This window comes from Sciurus carolinensis, chromosome 4 (genome assembly GCF_902686445.1).
Source record: "Sciurus carolinensis chromosome 4, mSciCar1.2, whole genome shotgun sequence".
Classification (NCBI taxonomy): domain Eukaryota; kingdom Metazoa; phylum Chordata; class Mammalia; order Rodentia; family Sciuridae; genus Sciurus; species Sciurus carolinensis.
The window spans coordinates 61,521,542-61,543,184 of NC_062216.1; the positions used below are offsets into that span (position 1 = coordinate 61,521,542).

A 21,643-nucleotide genomic window follows, 5' to 3' on the forward strand; every position below is an offset into this window, starting at 1 on the left:
TGCTTGCCCAACCCCACATCGCCCCCCTCTCAGCTCGAAGCAGCAAGAGTGGTCATCGCCCTTTTTCCTTACAGCAGTAAAAAGTCCCTAAAATTAGAAGGTTAATAATAAAAATTTTAAAAAGACAGTCAATATAGATAAGTAAATTGGGCTAAATCACAAAAATAAGGGCCAGTTTGGGTCCAGAAAGTTGGAGGCAAATGACCTCTGAGAGATTAAAATGTTAATGCTTTCAGAGCCCTTCTTCCACCCTTACCAAGAACCTGCTCCTGTTCTAACCTGGTGTTAAGTCTCTCCAACAGGTTCAACTTAAGAGAGAACCAGCCCCAAGAGACCACTGATTTCCAACACCCATTTCAGTCAGAAGACTATGTCTACATCAAATTGTTCCAGAAAGGACTAACACCCGGCTGAAATGGAAGGGACCTTACTCACAACATGGACTCATCACATCCGAGTCAAGACAACACAAAAATGGACAGCCCTCAGAGACCCCAACCACCATCTAAAGATAAGACTAAAAAAATGTTAAACATGTTTTTTCTCTTGCTTGAACTGTCAGGAATAACTCCATGCTTAGCCCTTCAACTTTTTGAGATTACCAAATGGGATAAATTCTGTGTTACTGTTCACATCATTCCCCAGGTGTACTATTATGATAAAGAGGAAATAAGAAAACATATGGGACTAATATCTAAACAAGTGGCCCCTGTCTTAGTTCCACTCCTAGTGGGAATAGGTATAGTGGGCTCCACAGCTGTAGGAACCACTGCCCTGATTACTGGAAACCAGAATTTCAAAACTTTAAGTAGACAAATAGATTTGGACTTAAATATGTCAGAGATAGAATCCAGTCTGTTAAACTAATGGTGTTGCACACTCACTATAATCACCTATATACTACTAATAAATCAATGATTTGATTATGTACAAAAAACCAGTGGGGAATGTGATGGGCTGACAGATCTGACACCATGAGAATGTTATAGGCCAGACTCTAAGGAAAATGACTAAACAGACTCCATTTTGCTCTGAGACTCCATGTTATATAGGAAATAAGCTTCTCCCATGGGAACACCCCGCCTCTGTGCCCATCATCAGTTACTTGGTGTGACATGTTTAATAGTATACAGTGGCAACTCCTATGTAGTAAAGAATTGCTCTCTTTTGATTCCTATTGCTCCTAAACAATGTACCATGTGAACAGTGATTGTGTAGATGTTAGTAACCATTCTTTAGTTTGTACCTAGGTAAGGGTCATTTTGACCCACTTCCCCCTCTGTCCATGATCTCATGATGTTAATGTGTAATTTCAAATCATAGCAACAGACATTTATGATTAATGTGATTTTTGATATAAGAACCCCTACAACCCTGTGGTTGGGGCTGTTCTCCCAACAGCTATTTTTTGGGGCATTGTGTGAGACAGTCAGCTGGCCGGCTTAATAAAGACTCTCAAATTTGGACTTCTCAGTGGTGATCGGTCTGTTCTTAAGTTGCACCCCATAACACTCAGAAACTCTGGAATTTGCACACTTCCCACTCTTTAAGTCAGCAAATCAAATAGTAAGCCTAAATGTTCAACAAGTATAATATCTTTATTCTCTCTCAACTTTTATGTTCACCAGTTTATGTTGCCATTATATCTTTTTTTGCAAATGAAGTGGGTATATTTCATACAAATATAATAATAGTGGTTAAAGCTAGGTATATACAAATAAAGATTTAAAAGTCATCTTTGCCATTTGCTATATGCTCTTCAACAAATTAACCTCTTAACCCTTGGTATCTTCAACTATAAGATGGACATAAATAACAGGAGTGCTAACTCATAGACTATTGTAAGAATTGAATGAGGTATTACATATGAAGTGCTTAGCATTTAACATAGAATCTGGCGAACAATAATACCCAAGAAATGGTACCTATTAAATTGATACTACCTTTGTATGGGTCTACTTTAATAATTATGGAACTGGAAGCTTATGCTTTAACTTCCTTCTGTCAATGCAATAGCCAACATGTGATAGTCCTTTTTCTTCAGGAAAGAAAGGAAAGTAGTGGTGATAATGTAACTATAGAAAATAAATATTTAGAACGCTGTACCTTTTTTTAGGAATGTTACTCCCAGAAGAAATGTTAGCAAGTGCTTTGGAAGAAGACGTCCTCTCCAAGTCAGACTGCTTTTAAACACATAAAGGTATTTAAAAAATTAGAAGTTTCAAAAAAAACTTTAAATACAAAGAAAAAAGGTACGAAATCACGGAATGACAATCTGTCCTCTTGACTGACTAGATCATTAAATAAATCAATTGAAAATAAGCTCTCAAACTATCAACTTCTAAAATTCTAAAGGCAATTAAAAATACAACTTAATAGCCAGGTGCAAAGGCACACTCCTATAATCCCAGCTATTCTGAAGGCTTGCAGCAGGAGGATCACAAGGTCAAGGCCAGCAACTTAGTGAGGCCTCATCTCAAAATAAAAAAGCTAGGTATGTAGCTCAGTAGCAGACCACTTGCCTAGTATGATCAAGGCCCTAGGTTTAATCCCCAGTACCAAAAAAATAAAACACAAAAATACAACCAAATGTTCCACTGCTCCAAAACTGCTAAATGATCAAAAGAATATTCTAAAACATAGTAAGAGGCCAAGTCACAAAACTGATGCAATTACATTCTGAATACTTTAATAAAGCAGAAAAAGTACACTAGAAAGCTTAATTCACCTACGTGTCCACTTTCCACATTCTAATTAGCTAATGTCCACCTGTGAGTTAAGTCCTTAATCTGCAATAGCTTTCTAAGATCCCAACAAAGCAAGCAAGAGAGAGAGTGTATGTGTGTGTGTGTGTGTGCGCGCGTGTGTGTGCGTGTGTGCATGCGAGTAGTGTAGCTTTAATGAGAATATTTAGGAAGTAAGCTATTTTTCTATCAACCGTATTATAAATATATGAAAACTCTAAGCTAAATTAGTTACCAAATAGTTTTAAAAGAATCAAACTAAGTTTTTTTCCTCAAATACTTCTAATTCTTCTAATAGCTCCAGAAATCACGTATCAGGTTTTACTCTGTTCATATCATTTTTTTTCAATTCATGATTTGTTATATGTGCATTTTCTTCTTTATATAAAGGGGAATTAATATAATGTTTTAAAACGAGAGTAGCATCAATAAAAAAAAGAAATAAATAAGAACCACCTCTTTAAAACAAACCTTCTCTGCAGTTAATTCAATTGGTATTTGATTAGAAGAATGCTGTTCAGTGCCTAAAGATACAGTCTTAGAACTGAAAAATAGTAAAATTAAATTATCTCAAATGTGAAAATGCAATTATCTAATCGTGAATCATCATACCCACCCCCACTCTCTCAGAATAGCAGATGAGATTTTATTACCCTTTCTTTTAAAATTACCCGGATGACTTTTAAAAGTGATTTCTTTTCACAGAAAAGAAAGATGTTTTAAAGAAAAAAATGATACAGAACCAATAACATGCAAAGGTATTAAAAAGTAGGCAATAAGTTCATTACCTTCCCACCTTCTACACATCAGAAGGAAATGTGGTATATGAATTCTTCAGCATTCATTTCAATGCTACTTAATCAATGGGAAAGATGTTTTCTAATGATCAGCTACTTCCCATCGACCAAGAAAATATTCTGTGATTTATCTTTTCCCCAGATTCCCTTTCCTCCAAATTAACTAAAGTAAATATGCAAAAACAGGCAACTCATTTTACCTGAGTGGTACCTAAAATTGGTATAATTTGAATCATTGAAACAGCAACAACAACATCAAGAACTCATAAGTTAACAGGGAAAAAATAAAAACTGAAAAGTGAACCTTGGCAGAAGAAACTTCCTTGGACACAACTCTTCATTAGCTTGAAGGATAAGACTCTGAGGAGATTCTGTATTGGCTTTATCAAGCCAATTTCTACCCTATTGAAAGCAAAAATAATCTTAATGCATAGTTGAGAAAAATTAAGTGAAACAGGTAGACTTCTATACTGTTTACCTTTTTCGTAAGGGTGCAAATCTTTGCAAATTTGTTATGCCCGGGAACTTCTACCAAAAATCCTTCAGTTATGAGGTGACGGGAAAAGGCCTTCCACCAACTTTCTGTTTGATCCTTACCAGTGCCAAAAAAACTGTGACTACGATATTTATCTGCAATACGCTGAGAACTCTGAAATCAGGAATAAAATTAATATCTAAAAATGCCTATTCAATTAAATAGACTAAATAAAAAACAAACCCATTCATTGATTCTTTGAATTTAACCAAAAAAATTCAACCTTAACAATTTTTAAACTTTTAAAGTAAATTTTTAAACTTTTTTAGTTGCAGATGGACACAATACCTTTATTTTCTTTATTTATCTTTATGTGGTGCTGAGGAGCAAACCCAGGGCCTCACACCTGGTAGGGCAAGCACTCTACCACTGAGCTATAACCCCAGGCCCCTATAAAACTTTTATACCCATCCTGCTTGTTCTGAGTATCCAACTTATATATGGTATTCCTTTTATATTTTAAATAAGCACAGAAATTGTCACATATAACTGATAAACCAATACTTCCCAATGTATTGGTTTAAATATGTGTTTAGAATATTTAATCTCTGCTCTTTAGACCTTCGAACAACATACATTATTGTTTAAAAAGATGATCACAATCTACAGATCAAGTTCAGAACAATGAGTGTTAAAAGACAATGTGACACAATAGTCCTGTAACAATTCATGTCTTCCATGCATGGTTGTTTTTACTGTGCATTTCTTCATTATATCCTATACAGCTTATTTAATCATTTATGATTTATTTGCTTCACTAAGATATAACAAGGAAAACAAGTGCATGCTAAACAGTTGATTTTTTAAGGTATTTTCCCCTAAGTGATGAGAGAATTCTTACAGGAGATCCTTCACAGCAACAAGTTCTAGAAACACTGGGAAATTTAGCCTGTCATATGCAATTTGCTTATCCTCTAACAGAGAGGTCTCTACCCACCTACACTCCCTATAAAGTACTTTTCCATTCACATCACCCTCTTTCTGCCTCTTTCATTCATCCTGTACATTTAAATATCAGTTTAAATGTATATGGTAATATATGAACAGAATGCTTTATAGACAATTATTCCTGTCTAATGTACTTGAGGTGAATATGGCAGATTATAATTCAAGGGTCATCTTAACCTCAATCCACTTCTACTGCCTAATCTTGGAAGTCACAAACACTATTTCTGAAACTCTTTCAGACAGGGCTCTGGATATGATTTAAGTTCTGCTCATCAGATGTATATTTGCATGATATGCAAAAGCTAAGTGTGAGGCAAAAGCTATTCCTCTACTAGTTTGTAGATAATATATAATTGCAGAGGTTTGTTTTTTATGAACATTAGCAAGGAACCCAGCAAACAACTATTACCTTTGTAAGTATCAAGAAGCATTCATTTTGTTGATAGAGATTATAGCAAGCACATTGTGGTTCTCAGAGCCAGCAAAAACAGAACCTTCCCAAGTGCTATGGCTTCCAGTTCAGTGCAATTTGGAGTAAAGTATCAGAGCAGTAGCTTACCAAATTGAGAGCTTCCTGGTCACAGAAGAGATAGCTGTTCCTTTGACGGACTACTTTGCAAAGTAACCTTGTCAATAATTTCCTAAGTCACTTAATACGCTTTCTGTTTAAATTAACTAGAATGATCATTAGCTTTCTAATACAAGTACTATATTTTAGGTTATATTTATGCTATAAAAAATATACATCCCTTCAATATGTGAAGAGGTGATTATATTATAAATACTTTGATATAACATGCAGCCTAAAATTTTAGAATTGGGAAGATAATTCAACAGTTTTACATTTCATCTATGAAAGTTTAACAACCAATGTATATACAAATCCAGGGGTCAAAATTAAAAGAATATCTAGGATAAGTTGCAAAAGACATAATTCAGGGAACTGTAAGGCTCTATTAAAAATGTACTAGCTTTATCCAACTAATGAGAACATAATGGTTACAGGGTTATCATTTTGTAATGCTAAAAACGTGAATTCTTTTTTTTTTTTTTTTTTTTTTTTTGCGGTGCTGGGGATCAAACCCAGCTATCTCCCCAGCCCAAAAATGTGAATTCTAAACAGGTTTGTTTACACATTTATGTCATTTACTACCATTTCTAAGGCATAGATTTCCAAAATAGCCTAAATATGGTATAGCCCTCATAAAAAGGAAGCTAGATGAAACAAAGTAAAGGAGGATAAGTTCCTACCAGAGACAGAGGCATCAGTGCCTAGATACTGGGATACAAATAAATGTTTCCAACAGGAGCAGTTAACAGTCTGTAACTGCTCTCTATTAAATTTTTAAAATAAAAATAGACGTCTTATTAAAACAGCTAAGTAACGAATTTTAGTAGCATGATGATTATATTTATAAAAGTGTTATTAGAACAAGATTTAGCAAAATAAAACAACTAGGTAAAACATGGCACCTTTTTTTCTTATCCACAATCTTTGTCTATGCTAACACTCACCTTGGGTTGATTTGAATAGACTGTTGTAATCAAACATCATATATGTAGGATAAACAAATTTAAAAACCTCAAGTATAAAATGAGGACTATAGTTAATAAAACACTATTATATTTGGGATTCCTGTTAAATGAATAGATTGTAGCTACTCTCGCCACAAAAACAAATAAAAAGTTGGTAATTATGTTGAGATGATGGATACATTATTTTGCTTCACTCCAGGAACTATTTTATTATATTTATGTACCCCAAAATATCATGCTGTTTACCTTAAAAATAGACACAATAAAATTTATTTAGAAAAATTAATGAAGTAAAAGAAAATATCATAGAATTTCAAAACTAAAAGGAAAATTGCATCTGTTTGATCTATCTTAAGTCACTTTTTCTTATATTGCTAACAAATAATTAGAGGTTCAAACATGCTATGCCATGTCCCACTGTGTCTTTGTACTACAGCTAGGATTAGAACACAGGTCTCCAGACAACTAGTTCCAAATTTTTATTAGTTTTACATGCACTCTGCATGCATGCACACACACATACACACACAACCAATATAGATATATAGGTAGGCTCTTGAGTTAGATTACCTGGGTTTAAGTCACTGCTCTGGCAAGTTACTTAACTATGCTTCCATGGCCTGACTTGATACACGAGTATAATAGTTTCTATGTCTTGGGGATATTATACAGATTAAGTGAGTAAGTAGGACAAATCCTGTCTCAGTAATATTAACTTTCTTTTTATTAGTTAACCACTGATCCTTTAACTCAACCTGAATTTCCTAATCTAACAGTATTGGTCTCCTCTGGAAAACTTGCTAACAGTCCTATACATCTGCTATGGGGCTCATCTTTATTGTAGGATATTCTACTGCTTATAAACTAGTAACACCAAAGGTATTAAGTTGCCTAACTAGCACTTTCTAGTTCTCTAGACACTAAAAATTACTCTTACAGATTTTCCTTTCCTAAGCAGAAAAAAACTGAATTTGTGTACATCTACAAGTATGAAGTAATAAGACTTCCTGGTTAGTCAGGAGTAACTGTCTTTTCCCTTTATGATTAATAATCATTGTAAATACTGAGTACTATGTGAATAAATTTATGCTGTCTTGTTTCCATGGTAATAGCCATGCAGGGAATAAAGTATCTCTGTTCTTTGATAAAAAGCATTTTTGTTTTTAAAGAAATCATATATTCCCTTTTCAATTAGAAACCTAAATGGAACCAAGTAACTTAAAAAAAAAAAAAAACAGAATTAAAGTGAAATACAGTAAGAACTTTCAACAACAAATGTTTATGATTTCTCACAATGAGCAAGGAATCCTCCATTAATTGCTTAAGTGTTCCAGTTAACTTAACTTTCCAGGTTTTCTACTGTCAGATACTGCTTGGAATGGGAAAGTTGCTATTGAGAGAATAAAGGGATTTGAGCATTGATTTTTAAGGAGGACACAATTTTATACATAAATCACTTGTCAACCAACAACAAATTCTATTATCTGTGTATCATTCGATTTAAAAATATAAATCTAGAACTGTATTTAATAAGCATAATAAACACAAAAGGCACTGTCAGGAAAGCTGTTTGTCCTTCCTGATTCTGGCACAAAGTAACAGTATGGCCAAGACCAAGTCATTTTAAAACTACCTTTCAACTAGAATAAAATAAAATTATAGTGCCAAACAGTCCTTTTGACAACTTTTGGCATCAAGAATCTACACTTCTATGGGATGTAGTCTGAAAAAGGAAATTTTCATCTCATTATTTTCCTTTGAAAATTAGATTGGAAAAACAAGGGTCAACAAAACTAAGGCATATCTTTGGGTGTGGAAATCTAATTGATGAATAAGAATTGGAATAAAGAGAACTGACTAGCCAGTGTATACCACCTGAAATATGAGTTTCTGATAAATAATTCTCTGTCCCAGTATCTAATAGAGAAAAACAAAATATAAAAATCTTGCCACTTTTCCAAATTAACTTCTTTAAAACTCACAATTGCTTTTATAGTAATTCTTTCTGCTGGGAGAAGCATTGTTCTCCACCCTTCCTCCTTCATTCTATCTCCAAATGTCCAAATAAACTATACCTCTCAAAAATCTACTCTATCACCTATAAAATAGAAAGCTCCAATGAAATCGTCATAAAGACTTTTCTATTCCCCTAAGAACACTCTCCCCAGAACTTCAATCTGTTCATATATCCTTTACTTCTTTCTATACTATACTTATTTCTTCCCAAGTACCTTTTCTATACTAGATCATAAGTCTCATCTAATTCAACTTTGGATATACTACAAAATATAATATAATGCCTTACACAAAAATAGATGTTTAATAGCTAGTGGAAAAATAGCTGAAAACTTCAACCCAAGAAGCTTTAATTTCTAAGTTTACGTTCTTAGGGTACAAAATATGCCCAGAGCTTCTATTAAATATCTCACACACAGACACACACACACAGAGGCTCTTTCTCAGTTCCTACAAGCAAAAGAGGCTCACAGTTACTACTTTAGGGCTTCACAAAGTCATTTTGAGCTGTTAATCTATGTAAAATAAAATCATAGGACAAAGTAACAATAGTTATCTCTAGGAATATATTTCAATCAGATGAAACTGGTTGTCAAGAAAAATCAAAGGATAGTCCTTTACTGTTAGGTACTTTGAAAATTAGAGTTTGATTAAAACTTACCAATAGTTCCAATGGCTGCCTAGGTAAAATCAACTTTTATCCAAACTGTTATCTAATGTTAGGGCATGTTAATAATGTGATCAGGAAAAGAAGTTTCACTTAATCTTTCTTATACAGATTAATGATTATGTTTCCATTTTCTAATCTATAAAATTAAGGCCACTGCATATCTTGTCTATATCCACATAGGGGGTTTAAAATTTTTTAGATGGTGAACAACTTAAAACAAAGTTCTTTAAGCAATACTATGATGATTTAGTTTCTAATATAACATGTCCTTTAAAACAAAATTTTAAACTCCACTTACAAATTTGTAAATAAGTTGCATAAATGTTTGTTATTTAGCAAATCTTGTGTAAGAGAGTAGAATCATGTACTGCTGAAACTGCATTTGTTATATATTTATACACATACATTATTTCCTTAAAAAACTCCAAACATTCTCAGTTTAAGACACATCATTTTACAGATCAAAATTATCTACAAAGATATTAATGTATCCTAAATTGGTTAAGGGGAACAATTCTCAAAGGTATTACAATTATGATTTTTTAAATAATATCCCAGTAGAAAGCAAGATCACTGAAATGGGGGGTGGATGGGGAACTTGCCTCATTTTCCCTGCAGTTAGTGTCTCTAAATTTTCATTAAGTAGTACTTCTTAAAAAGTTTCACACTTTTATCTAGCAAGGGTAGTATAAAATTTCATAAAGGATAAACTTTTTAATTTGAGAACTCCCTAAAGACACTGTCAGTATAAAAGGTCTGACTTGGTTTTCAAATAATAGGTGAAATCTGATCCCTCTTGTGACCAGTTGAAGTTGGTCTAGGAGCCCACTTAAACTTATTTATTGATACTGGATACCACTGGATTATACCAAATTAAAACAAGGATAATGTTTTTAAGTTATACATTCATCTGGGATATAAAGGTTAAAGGTTACAAAATATAAATGAGATCTATAAAAATTATATTTAAGCTATCTCATGCAACTGAAGTTTTTTTTTATATAAAAAATATAGTATCACCCATAGGAGTTAAAACAAAGTTATTTAGGTGATACTTCTAATAAATTTCTGATCAAACTTGTGATTTAAAAATAAAATTTTAAACACCATTCAGAATATTAAAGTATCAGTAAATGAAAAGCTAATATATTTTCAACATATTTCATTAAAAATATTTCTTAACTAAGTTAACAGGTTCCTTTCTAAACAAAATAAAAACTAAAAAAATATTTATAAGGAGCATTTTACTATTTAACAAATAACTACTTTCCTAAAATTATTTTATAAATTCTACATACAAAATAAGAATTTTAAAGAATATTTTAAATAAATGTGCATAATTATAAAGTATCCTATCTTCCACTCTTGGTTTAGTCAACTAGTATCAATAGAGACTACTTAGTTTTATTTTATCAGGAATAAAATCATATTTTATTTTACAAAACACAAGTAAAGTCAAAATTTTTTTCTTGGAATTTTAAATAATTCTGGTAGGAAATAAAAGAGGAAAAAAAAAAACATAAGCTGCCAAATATTGTTATGAACTAAAACTTTCACAAAATAACCCCCAAACTACAGTTTTGCTCAATTTAATAGTTTCCTGGATGCCAAAAAACACAAATTTGTTCTACCATCCCCCTGATAATGAAAGTTAACTTTCCTTAATTATCCTAAGAAAGATCAGTCTAGGGATTCACCTAACTGCAATGTAATAAACTAATATAATACTTCAGACTGAGATGCAAAGTTGAACATAAGCTTGGAACATCAAAACAACAATAGATGTGACACACACATGTTCAGTCAAAGGTAACAAATTGCAGGGCTTAAATGTAAATTAATGAGATTTCCTGCATTTCTAATAATTCACCTAAAATCAAAGCTACAATCATAACACAATAAACCTCTAAAGGAAGCATAACAGAGTCAAAAAAAAAAAAAAAAAAGAACTAAGAAGGTCATTCACATATACTTACAGATCCTCGGAGAAATAAAATTGGAACCCCAATTCCAAACTTTTCCTCTAAGATGCCCACAGCAGATAAGAGCTGGAATGCTTGTGGACCAAAGTCCTGTGATGTATCATCTGAGTCATTACTAGAATCACCATGATTCAATCTGAATAAAAACAATAATTATTAAGACAGCATAGACAAAGTACATACCTCAAGAAATAAAAAGATTTAACAATTAGTCAAGTAAAAAATATCTCAAATGTGTCAACTCCTTCATAGGATACAAAGTTTATACAGCCAAGAGCATGTGAAATATCTTAAACATGAAAAATAAACTATAATACAGCATCCCAGAATGTTATGCTAATGGTTCCCCTCTAGTGCCCTAAGAAACCAAGTTTCATGGCAAGTGTCTCAGACTTTAGATGGAAGAAGACTAAGAAGTTCAAGAAAGTACAACAGTTCCACTTGATCAATTATATGAACATTGGACTTTCATTATAGGTTTTGTTGGAAAAAAAGTTGTTGCAAAAGAAAATTTTTAACTTAAAAAGAAAATCTCCTATCCAATAAATTGTTAGTTTAAACTCTAACTTAAATTTAAACTATAAATTACGACAGATTATAAACCCTTCATTTAAATACATCTAGGAGTTAAATTTATAAATCATCCTTCGGGTTTATTTGAAACTTTTACTAATACAAGTGAGAATTTTTTTAGGATGAGAACAAAAAAAAATCCTTAGGAAAAATCAACTAATATAGTTCAACTACCTAATTCAATTGGTATCTTTGAAAGAGCAGTAAGAATGCATTCAACATTCCAGATAAAATAATGTTTGGAGGGAGGGGAAAAAAACTGTTTTAGGCTTATTCTCCTATTCTAACCCCTTTAGTAGGATGATTACCTCTTTAGTAGGATGATTACTCTGCTAATAAGAGTTAACTAAAGCTATCAAATTCCCATAAAGAACTACCTGTATTACATCTTATTGGTTTTTAATATACTTATCAATAAATTCTAAAATTTTTTAAATTTCCAGTTTGATTTTTCTTTGATTAAGTTATTTAAAAAGGGCTGGGGAGATATCTCAATTGGTAGAGTGCTCGCCTTGCAAGCACAAGGCCCTGGGTTCGATCCCAAGCACCGCAAAAAAAAAAAAAAAAAAAAAAAAAAAAAAATGTTATTTAAAATTTCCAGATGCATAAGAATTTTTTTATCTTCTAATTTACTTCTAAATCAACTGCATTCTGGTCAGAAAACAGCTAACCCAAGCAGGTGTACCATTTGTTTTAATTTTTCGATCAGTATATAATTACATTAGTCATATTTGTGTGAAATTCGACAATTTTCATGGATTCATATACATAGATTCATCTAACTCTCACCACAATCAGGACACAAAACAAATCCATCACTCCAAAAGACTCCTCTGTCTACCATTTTATGTACCTTCTCCCTCCCCCTCACCTCTGGCAACTGCTGATCTTTCTTCATCCCTACAGTTTAGTTACAAGTTTCAGAGAATATCATATAAATGGAACCATACTGTAGAACTGATATCATTTCTTCTTTAAATGTCTGCTAGAATTTGTCACTGAAGACTTCTAGGCTAGAAATTTTATTTTTGGAGACTGTTAATAAGAAATTCACTTTCTCAAATGGTTGGGAGACCATTCAGGTTTATCTATTTCATTGTATGTAGCTCAGTAGTTAATTTGAAGTTATAAAGTAATCAAATTAAGTAATTTCATCTACAATACTGAATATATATACTGAGTTGTTGTTCATAGTGTTTTATTCTTATCCCTGTTAATATCTATTGGGTCTGCAGCAAAATTCCCTCTTTCATGCCTGCTACTAATAAATCTGTTTTCCGTTTTTCTGTCAGTCTTACTAGCAGTTTTTCTCGATTTTGTTGACCTTAACAAATAATGACCTTTTGAGTAAAGTGATTTTCTCTACCATTTTTCTGTTTTCTATTTCACTACTTTAAGTACTTATCTTTATTATTTCCTTCCTTCCACTTCCTTTTGGTTTATTTTGCTCTGATTTTCTTGTTTCTTATGTTGGAAGCTTAATTATTGGTTTGAAACCTCTCTCCCTTTATATGATAAACATTTAAGGCTACAAATTTCCTTCCCAGCACTATATCAACTGTATGCTATACCTTTTGTATTTTTATTTTATTCAGTTCAAAATATTTTCTTATTTCCCTTGAGACTTCCTCTCTGATTCATAGATAATTTAGAAGTATGCTATTTAATTTCCAAGGGTTTAGAGACTTTCCCCCTATCCTTCTGTTACAACTTTCTAGTTTAATTACACTATAGTCAAAACACATACTTTATCCAAATAGATTACTTCCAAATTTGTTAACATTTTATGACCCAGAGTATGATTCATGTTCGTAAACATTCCATTTTCCCCAGAAAAGAATGTGTACTCTCCTGCTGTTGGGTGAAGTGTTCTATAAAAACTAATTAGATTCAGGTTGTGGTGGTTTTTTTGTTTTTGTTTTTCCAAGTTCCAGATTTTTTTTAATTTTTTTTTTTTTACAGTCAGCATTTTGATTCATTGTACACAAATGGGGTACATCTTTTCATTTCTATGGTTAAATGCAGGTTGTTGACAGTTCTGTTCATTCTGTCCCCTTACTGATTTTTTGTTCTACTCCTTCTATTGATTACTGAGAGAAGATGTTAAAGTCGCCAATTATAATTGTGGATTCCCTATTCTCCTTTCAGTTCTTTTAGGTTCTTTGATTGAGTATATATACATTTAGGATTATGTCTTCTTGGTTGGAATGGTTAATTTTAGGTGTCAACTTGGCTAGTATGAGGTACTCAGTTGTTTGGTTAGATACTAATCTAAATGTTGCAGCAAAAATATTTTGTAGCTATGATTGATATTCATAATCAGCTAGCTTTAATTAAAGGAAATTATCATCAATAATGTAGATAAGTCTCATCCAATCAGTTGAAAGTATTAAGAGCAAAAAACGAGGTTTGCTAAAGAAAGAATTCCACTTCAAGAGAGCAACGTCAACTCTTGCCCATGTTTCCAGACTGCTTGTTTGCCTTAAAATTTTAACTTGCCAACCCCACAACTATGTAAGCCAATTTCTTATAACCAATCCCTCATAATTCCTTTCTTCCTTCCCTCTCTTCCTTCTTCCCCCCTTAATATGAAATCATTCTGTTTCACTGGAGAATCCTGACTAGTAAATGAGTGAAATTATCCTTTTACATTGTCCTTTTTTTTACAATGTCCTTTTTTTATCTCTGTATTTTTTGCCCAAAGTGTCCATTACCCAACATTAAAACAGCAACTTCAGTTTTCTTTTGACCTATGTTTTCATGGTATACCATATTTCATTCTTTTTTTTAACCTACCTATATAAGTACACTTGCAATGGATTTCTTACCTCATGTAGGATAGGGTTACATTTTTAAACCAATTCTGACAATTTATGCCTTTAACTGGCATTTTTAGACAATTTACATTTAATTAACTATTGTTTAGGTTTAGATCTACCATTCTATTATATTACCTATTACACAAAGTAAAATACTCCAAATTATTTGCTTTTTAATTTTTAAATAAATCCATTTAGTTTTAAAAAACTAAAATACATATTCAACAAAAATTCAATATAAACATGCTCTTGAAAGAGAAACAAAAATTTTAGAATGTTAATCAAGAAGAAATCTGTACCTGGATCTGCAATTATCACAGCATTTTTCAGTTCCCATAATACCCATGGAGGCCTTTCTTAGTTGTTTGTCTTCAAAATGAGACAAGATGATTCTATGCAAGAGAAATTTTTAAATTAAATAAAAGGAAAAATATGTGTTAAGTTCATTGCTAAAAATTAGATAAAATCACCATTAATTATTTACCTGGAACCTCATTATTTGAGTTTACTCAGCCACAAAGAAAGCTGCCTTTAAAACTTAGCATACCATAATATCATCAAAATATTCTTTGCAAATAATCCTAATTATTTAGCAAATGTTTTTCTTAAAAGAGCAACAACCATAAACCCAGGCAAGTAACTAATATAAAATAAATAATATAGCTGGGAATGGTGGCACATGCCTATAATCCCAGCTACTCAACGGGCTGAGGCAGGAGAATCACAAGTTCCTAGACAAACTGGGCAACTCAGCAAGACCCTGTCTCAAAACAAAAAATAAAAAGGATTGGGGATACAGCTCAGTGGCAAAGTATCCCTAGATTCAATCACCAGTACAAAAAAATAAAATAAAATAAATAATACATACTGTCGCCTACATCTCCTGGAATGAAGATATTTTTCCATTTTTGCCATCATCTTTAATTTGTATAATCGAAACTTTTCATTACGTATCTCAGTAAGGCAGTTCCTGTCAATTCAAAATTTCACAGGGATGTGTACAACTATTAGCAATTTTTTCCCATTTATTATTTATAACCTACAAAACCCACATTCATATTAGGATGAAGAATATTTCTAATTACCCTAGTAAGTTCTATTATATTTCTTCCCGGTCAATGCCCCCAAAAGAGGCAAGCACTTTTGTAATTTTTATAAAAATTGCTTTCAAAAGAATTCTACCTATGTCCAAGTATCAACTGTTTAGCTGCCTTTGAAAAATTACTAAAAATGCTAGTTTTTCATTTTGATTTATTCGTCACACACTTCTTTGCTTTCCAGAAAGTCTTCTATTATATATGAATTTTGATCTTTTCTCAGGAAAAGTCTATTCTTTATGAGAAACTAAAAACATTTATATAAGGAATACCAAAAGAGGCTCATCACCAGTACAGGCCTTTATCCCTACTAGCTCTTCAGGATTTCTGGATCCTCCAAAACTATCTTTGTATTTTGGGGTTCTATAATCCTGAATTTATTTAAAATTGTTAAACAGTATTAAAACATACTGCCTCTACCCAGTAGAAGGGAATATACCCCACTTTGTTTGTCTTCTAAAAAATCAGTGCGACTGGGGTGGGGGGGGAAGGGAAAAAAAATAATGAATCAAACATCATTGCCCTATGTAAATTTATGATTACACAAATGGTATGGTTTGACTCCATGTACAAATAGAGAAACAACATGTATCCCATTTGTATACAATAATAAAAAAAAATCAGTGCAACTAACTTCATCCTGTTTATTTCTAGTCTTCTGTGAAGAAATTCTATAAATATCAATTATCAAATGGTAAAAATCTCCTGAATAGTTTTGCACACCTTTTCAAGAATAAACAGAAGGCAAATGAGAAGGGAAGAGGGAAAGGAAAAGGAACTACAGAATGAAATTGATTTCATGAAATTATGCTGCACATACATATGAAAGAATAAACAAATTAAACAGACTCTGAAGTAACTATGGCTGAAGATAGTACAACAAGAGAAAATATGAGGAGGAAAAAAGTACTATTCACTTGATGTGCAACAGTAGGAAAGTATTCTGAAGACCTATGTCATATGCCTAATTATAGAAGTGATTCAGGTAATGCTTCACACTGAGGAATGGCTAAAACTAGGTCATCTCCTCTATGTGGCAACATTTACCATCAATGTTCTTCACAAATGTTGTCTGTTTTGGATTTCTGCTCTTTTTGTTGTTGTTGTTGTTGATTTGGGTTTTTTTTTTTAATTTGGGTTTTTTGTTTTTGTTTTTGTTTTTTATACCTTAAATATACCCACAAATTACTTGAAATTTTGAACCCAGCCTCAAATATTTTCTTGGAAAGAAAGAAAGATATGAGGTGAGAGCAATAGTTTTTACCTATTTAAGTTAAAGTCTGCTGGAGCCCAGAGTATGTGACAAGAACTTTGAAGTCCATCACGGCCAGCTCTACCAATTTCCTGGTAATATGATTCCATTTCCTTAGGAGCACCATAATGAATGACTCTGCGAATGTCAGCTTTATTAATGCCCATTCCAAAAGCTATAGTAGCTATGACACACTGAGAATAAATAACAGAATAGTTTGAAAAACATACTTAAAAGAATTAAAACTTGAAACAGTAATTTAATCATTAAAGTAACTGGCATAAAACTGAATTTAATATAATTTCAACAAATCACCAATAGAATAGAGTATCTGCACAATTTACTCATTAAAGATTGGTAACTAGAGAGCTGCCAGGCAAGACTTACCTGGGGGAAAGTAGGCCCAGAGAGCTGGGACCAGACCAGCCAGGCCCCAGCCTAAAGTCTAGTATCCCTGCAGCTGACCACCTGTCAACACATGGAGGTGCCTCTGCCCACCAGAAGGGAATATACGGCACCTGGAGTCCACCATCTCTACAGGGACAGCATACTCTTTGGGTCACTGCACTATCAAGTTCCTCCAAAACTTCAGACTACTGAAGACTAGGAGAGGGGAAGATACATGAGCAATATGAGAAAACAAGGGAAGAAAGTGTCCCAAACAAACCTAGATGCCACATCAATAAAATCCGATGACAACATGGCAGAAGAAATGTCTCAAAGGGAGTTCAGAATGTACACAGTTAAAATGATCAGAGAAGCAAACAATGAGATAAGAGAGCAAATGCAGGCATTGAATGATTGAACCAATCAACAATTAAAAGAGCAAATGCAGGAAGCAAAGGATCATTTCAATAAAGAGAGATTCTGAAAAAAAAAAAAAACCAACAAATTCTTGAAATGAAGGAAACAATAAATCAAATTAAAAACTCCATAGAAAGCATAACCAGTAGGATAGAAGACCTGGAAGACAGAGCCTCAGACACTGAAGATAAAATATTTAATCTTAAAAACAAAGTTGACCAAAAAGAGAAGATGGTAAGAAATCATGAACAGAATCTCCAAAAATTATGGGATATCACAGAAAAGACCAAATTTAAGAATTATTTGGATTGAGGAAGGCAGAGAGAAACGAGCCAAAGGAATGAACAATCTAGTCAATGAAATAAGATCAGAAAATTTCCCAAATCTGAAGAATGAAATGGAAAATCAAATACAAGAAGCTTATAAGACACCAAACATATAATTACAACAGACCCACACCAAGGCACATTATAATGAAAATACCTAACATACAGAATAAAGATAGAATTTTAAAGGCTGTGAGAGAAAAAAAAAATCAAATTATATTCAGGGGTAAACCAACATGGATATCAGCAGATTTCTCAACTCAGACCCTAAAAGCTAGAAGGGCCTGGAACAGCATTTTTCAAGCTCTGAAAGAAAATGGATGCCAACCAAGAATCTTATACCCTGCAAAATTTACAATCAGATTTGACGACAAAATAAAATCCTTCCATGATAAACAAAGTTAAAGAATTTAAAAATAGGAAGCTGGCATTACAGAACATTCTCAGTAAAATATTCCATGAGGAAGAGATGAAAAATGACGATGTAAGTCAGCAAAGGGAGGAACGACCCTAAAGGAATAGCCAAATAAAGGAGAAACCAAGTCAAGTTAAAAACCAAAAATAAGCCAAAATGACCAGGAATACAAATCACATCTCAAAAATAACCCTGAATATTAATGGCCTGAAATCATCAATTAAAAGACATGCTGGCACATTGGATTAATAAGAAAGACCCAACAATATGCTGCTTTCAAGAAACTCATCTCATAGAAAAAGATGCCCACAAACTAAAGGTGAAAGGATGGGAAAAAACATACCATGCACATGGACTCAGCAAAAAAGTGAGGGTGTCCATCCTCATATCAGATAAAGTGGACCTGAAGCCAAACTTAGTCAGAAGGAATAAAGAAGGACATTTCACACTGCTTAAGGGAACCATAAATCAGCAAGACATAACAATCATAAATATCAATGCCCCAAACAATGACTCATCCATGTAAGTCAGACAAATCCTTCTCAATTCCAGGAATCAAAGAGACCACAACACAATAATATTAGGTGACTTTAACAAACCTCTCTCACCACTGGACAGATCTTCCAAACAAAAACTGAACCATAGATCTCAATAACACAATCAATAATTTAGACTTAACAGACATTTACAGAATATTCCATCCATCAATGACTGAATACACTTTCTTCTCAGACCACGTGGATCCTTCTCTAAAATAGACCATATATTATGCCACAAAGCTACTGTTAGCAAATACAAGAAGACAGAGATACTACTTTGTGGGGGCAATCCAAGATGGCGGCCTAGAGGGTGACTGCAACCCCAATCGCTCCAGAACCCAGGAGTTAAGAAGGGGAGGCATTGAGAGACTCGGACTGAAATAGAGCCACGGGTGAGTCTGCCCACTGGGTAAAGCTCGGCCCGGGTGGCAGGCCCAGATAGAGGTGGCTTATCAGAGCAGGGCAGGGCAGCTAGAGTCTTCCACAGGCAGCCCTGCGCACTCCGGCGGTGGGCCCCGCCCACACAACCAGCTTCTCCAGGTTCTCGGAGCAGGCCCCCTAGTGAGAGCATCTCTGACCAGAACAAGCTCCAAGTCCTGGAGCCAGCCCAGCGCAGCGTACTCCGGCACGCAAGCAGGTTAAGGGACCAGGATAGGGCAGCCAGAGACTTCCCCAAGTAGCCTGGACCCCTGCGGTGGGAGACGCCTTTCAAGGCTAGCTTCTCGGACCAGACCGCCCAGTGAGAGGCTTTCTACATAGAACCAGCCACAAGTCCCCGAACCAACGGAGAGCTTCGACCCACAAGCAGCCTCTGGGATCAGGGCAGGGCAGCCAGAGACCTCTTCAGGCAGCTCTGCCCACTCTGGCCGCAGGTTCTTTCCACGGGGCGTTCCAAGATGGCGGCCTAGAGGGTGACTGCATCCCCAGTTGCTCCAGAACCCAGGAGTTAAGAAGGGGAGGCATTGAGAGACTCGGACTGAAATAGAGCCACAGGTGAGTCTGCCCACTGGGTAAAGCTCGGCCTGGGTGGCAGGCACAGATAGGGGTGGCTTATCAGAGCAGGGCAGGGCAGCTAGAGTCTTCCCCAGGTAGCCTTCCACACTCCAGCGGTGGGCTCCTTCCACACAGCCAGCTGCACGGTGCAGGCCCCCAGTGAGAGCCTTTCCACACAGAGCCAGCTCCAAACCTTGGAACCAGTAGGGGGCTAGGAGCAGCTTTCTTCGGATGCATTGCATTATCAAATTCCTCCAAGACATCAGGCTACTAAAGGCTGGGAGGTGAAACACTGGAAATCTACCAGGACACTATAAGCCAATAGCGGAAATCTGCAATATATCAGGGTCCCACTGACAGCTGACCAATATGAGAAAACAAGGGAAGAAAATGTCCCAAACAAACCTAGATACTACATCAATAAAACCCAATGACAGCACAGCAGAAGAAATGTCAGAAAGGGAGTTCAGAATGTACGTAATTAAAACGATCAGGGAAGCAAATGAGAAGATGAAAGAGCAAATGCAGGCATTGAAGGAGGAGATGAAAGAGCAAATGCAGGCATTAAATGATCGCACCAATCAACAGTTAAAAGACCAAATACGGGAAGCAAAAGATCATTTCAATAAAGAGTTAGAGATACTGAAAAAAAAGCAAACTGAAATACTTGAAATGAAGGAAACAATAAACCAAGTTAAAAACTCCATAGAAAGCATAACCAACAGGATAGAACACCTGGAAGACAGAACCTCAGACATTGAAGAAAAATTATTTAATCTTGAAAATAAAGTTGGCCAAACAGAGAAGATGGTAAGAAATCATGAACAGAATCTACAAGAATTATGGGATATCATGAAAAGGCCAAATTTAAGAATTATTGGGATTGAGGAAGGCTTAGAGAAACAAACCAAAGGAATGAACGATCTATTCAATGAAATAATATCAGAAAATTTCCCAAATCTGAAGAATGAAATGGAAAACCAAGTACAAGAGGCTTATAGAACTCCAAACATACAAAATTACAACAGACCCACACCAAGGCACATTATTATGAAAATACCTAACATACAAAATAAAGACAGAATTTTAAAGGCCGCGAGAGAAAAGAATCAAATTACATACAGAGGGAAACCAATAAGAATATCAGCAGATTTTTCAATCCAGACCCTAAAAGCTAGAAGGGCCTGGAACAACATATACCAAGCCCTAAAAGAAAACGGATGCCAACCAAGAATCTTATACCCAGCAAAACTTACCTTCAAATATGACGATGAAATAAGATCCTTCCATGATAAACAAAAGCTAAAGGAATTTACAAAAAGAAAGCCAGCATTACAGAACATTCTCAGCAAAATATTCCATGAGGAAGAGATGAAAAACAATGATGCAAATCAGCAACAGGAGGCGCTAGCCTAAAGGAATAGCCAAATAAAGGAGAAACCAAATCATGTCAAAAACAAATATGAGTCAATTGACTGGGAATACAAATCATATCACAATAATAACCCTGAATGTTAATGGCCTGAACTCATCAATCAAAAGACATAGACTGGCAGATTGGATTAAAAAGAAAAATCCAACAATATGCTGCCTGCAA

The 21,643-nt window shown here is 34.2% G+C and overlaps 1 protein-coding gene across 6 annotated transcripts in view; it reads right to left on the reverse strand.

Annotated features, from left to right (window-relative positions):
* Positions 1 to 21,643, reverse strand: part of Wrn (WRN RecQ like helicase) — a 178,186-nt gene that overhangs the window by 40,358 nt on the left and 116,185 nt on the right. For 4 of the 6 annotated variants that reach the window (XR_007108336.1, XM_047549835.1, XM_047549840.1 and 1 more), the window contains 8 exons: positions 16,982 to 17,163; positions 15,489 to 15,590; positions 14,920 to 15,012; positions 11,223 to 11,364; positions 4,020 to 4,190; positions 3,846 to 3,943; positions 3,216 to 3,288; positions 2,107 to 2,183 (listed from right to left, as the gene is read on the reverse strand). Coding sequence is in view for 5 of the 6 variants with exons in the window: in XM_047549835.1 (XP_047405791.1) it covers positions 2,107 to 2,183; positions 3,216 to 3,288; positions 3,846 to 3,943; positions 4,020 to 4,190; positions 11,223 to 11,364; positions 14,920 to 15,012; positions 15,489 to 15,590; positions 16,982 to 17,163 (938 nt within the window). In the remaining variant the exon portion in view is untranslated. The remainder of the gene's footprint in view (positions 1 to 2,106; positions 2,184 to 3,215; positions 3,289 to 3,845; positions 3,944 to 4,019; positions 4,191 to 11,222; positions 11,365 to 14,919; positions 15,013 to 15,488; positions 15,591 to 16,981; positions 17,164 to 21,643) is intronic. The other 2 variants (XM_047549837.1, XM_047549838.1) reach the window with 2 other exon arrangements.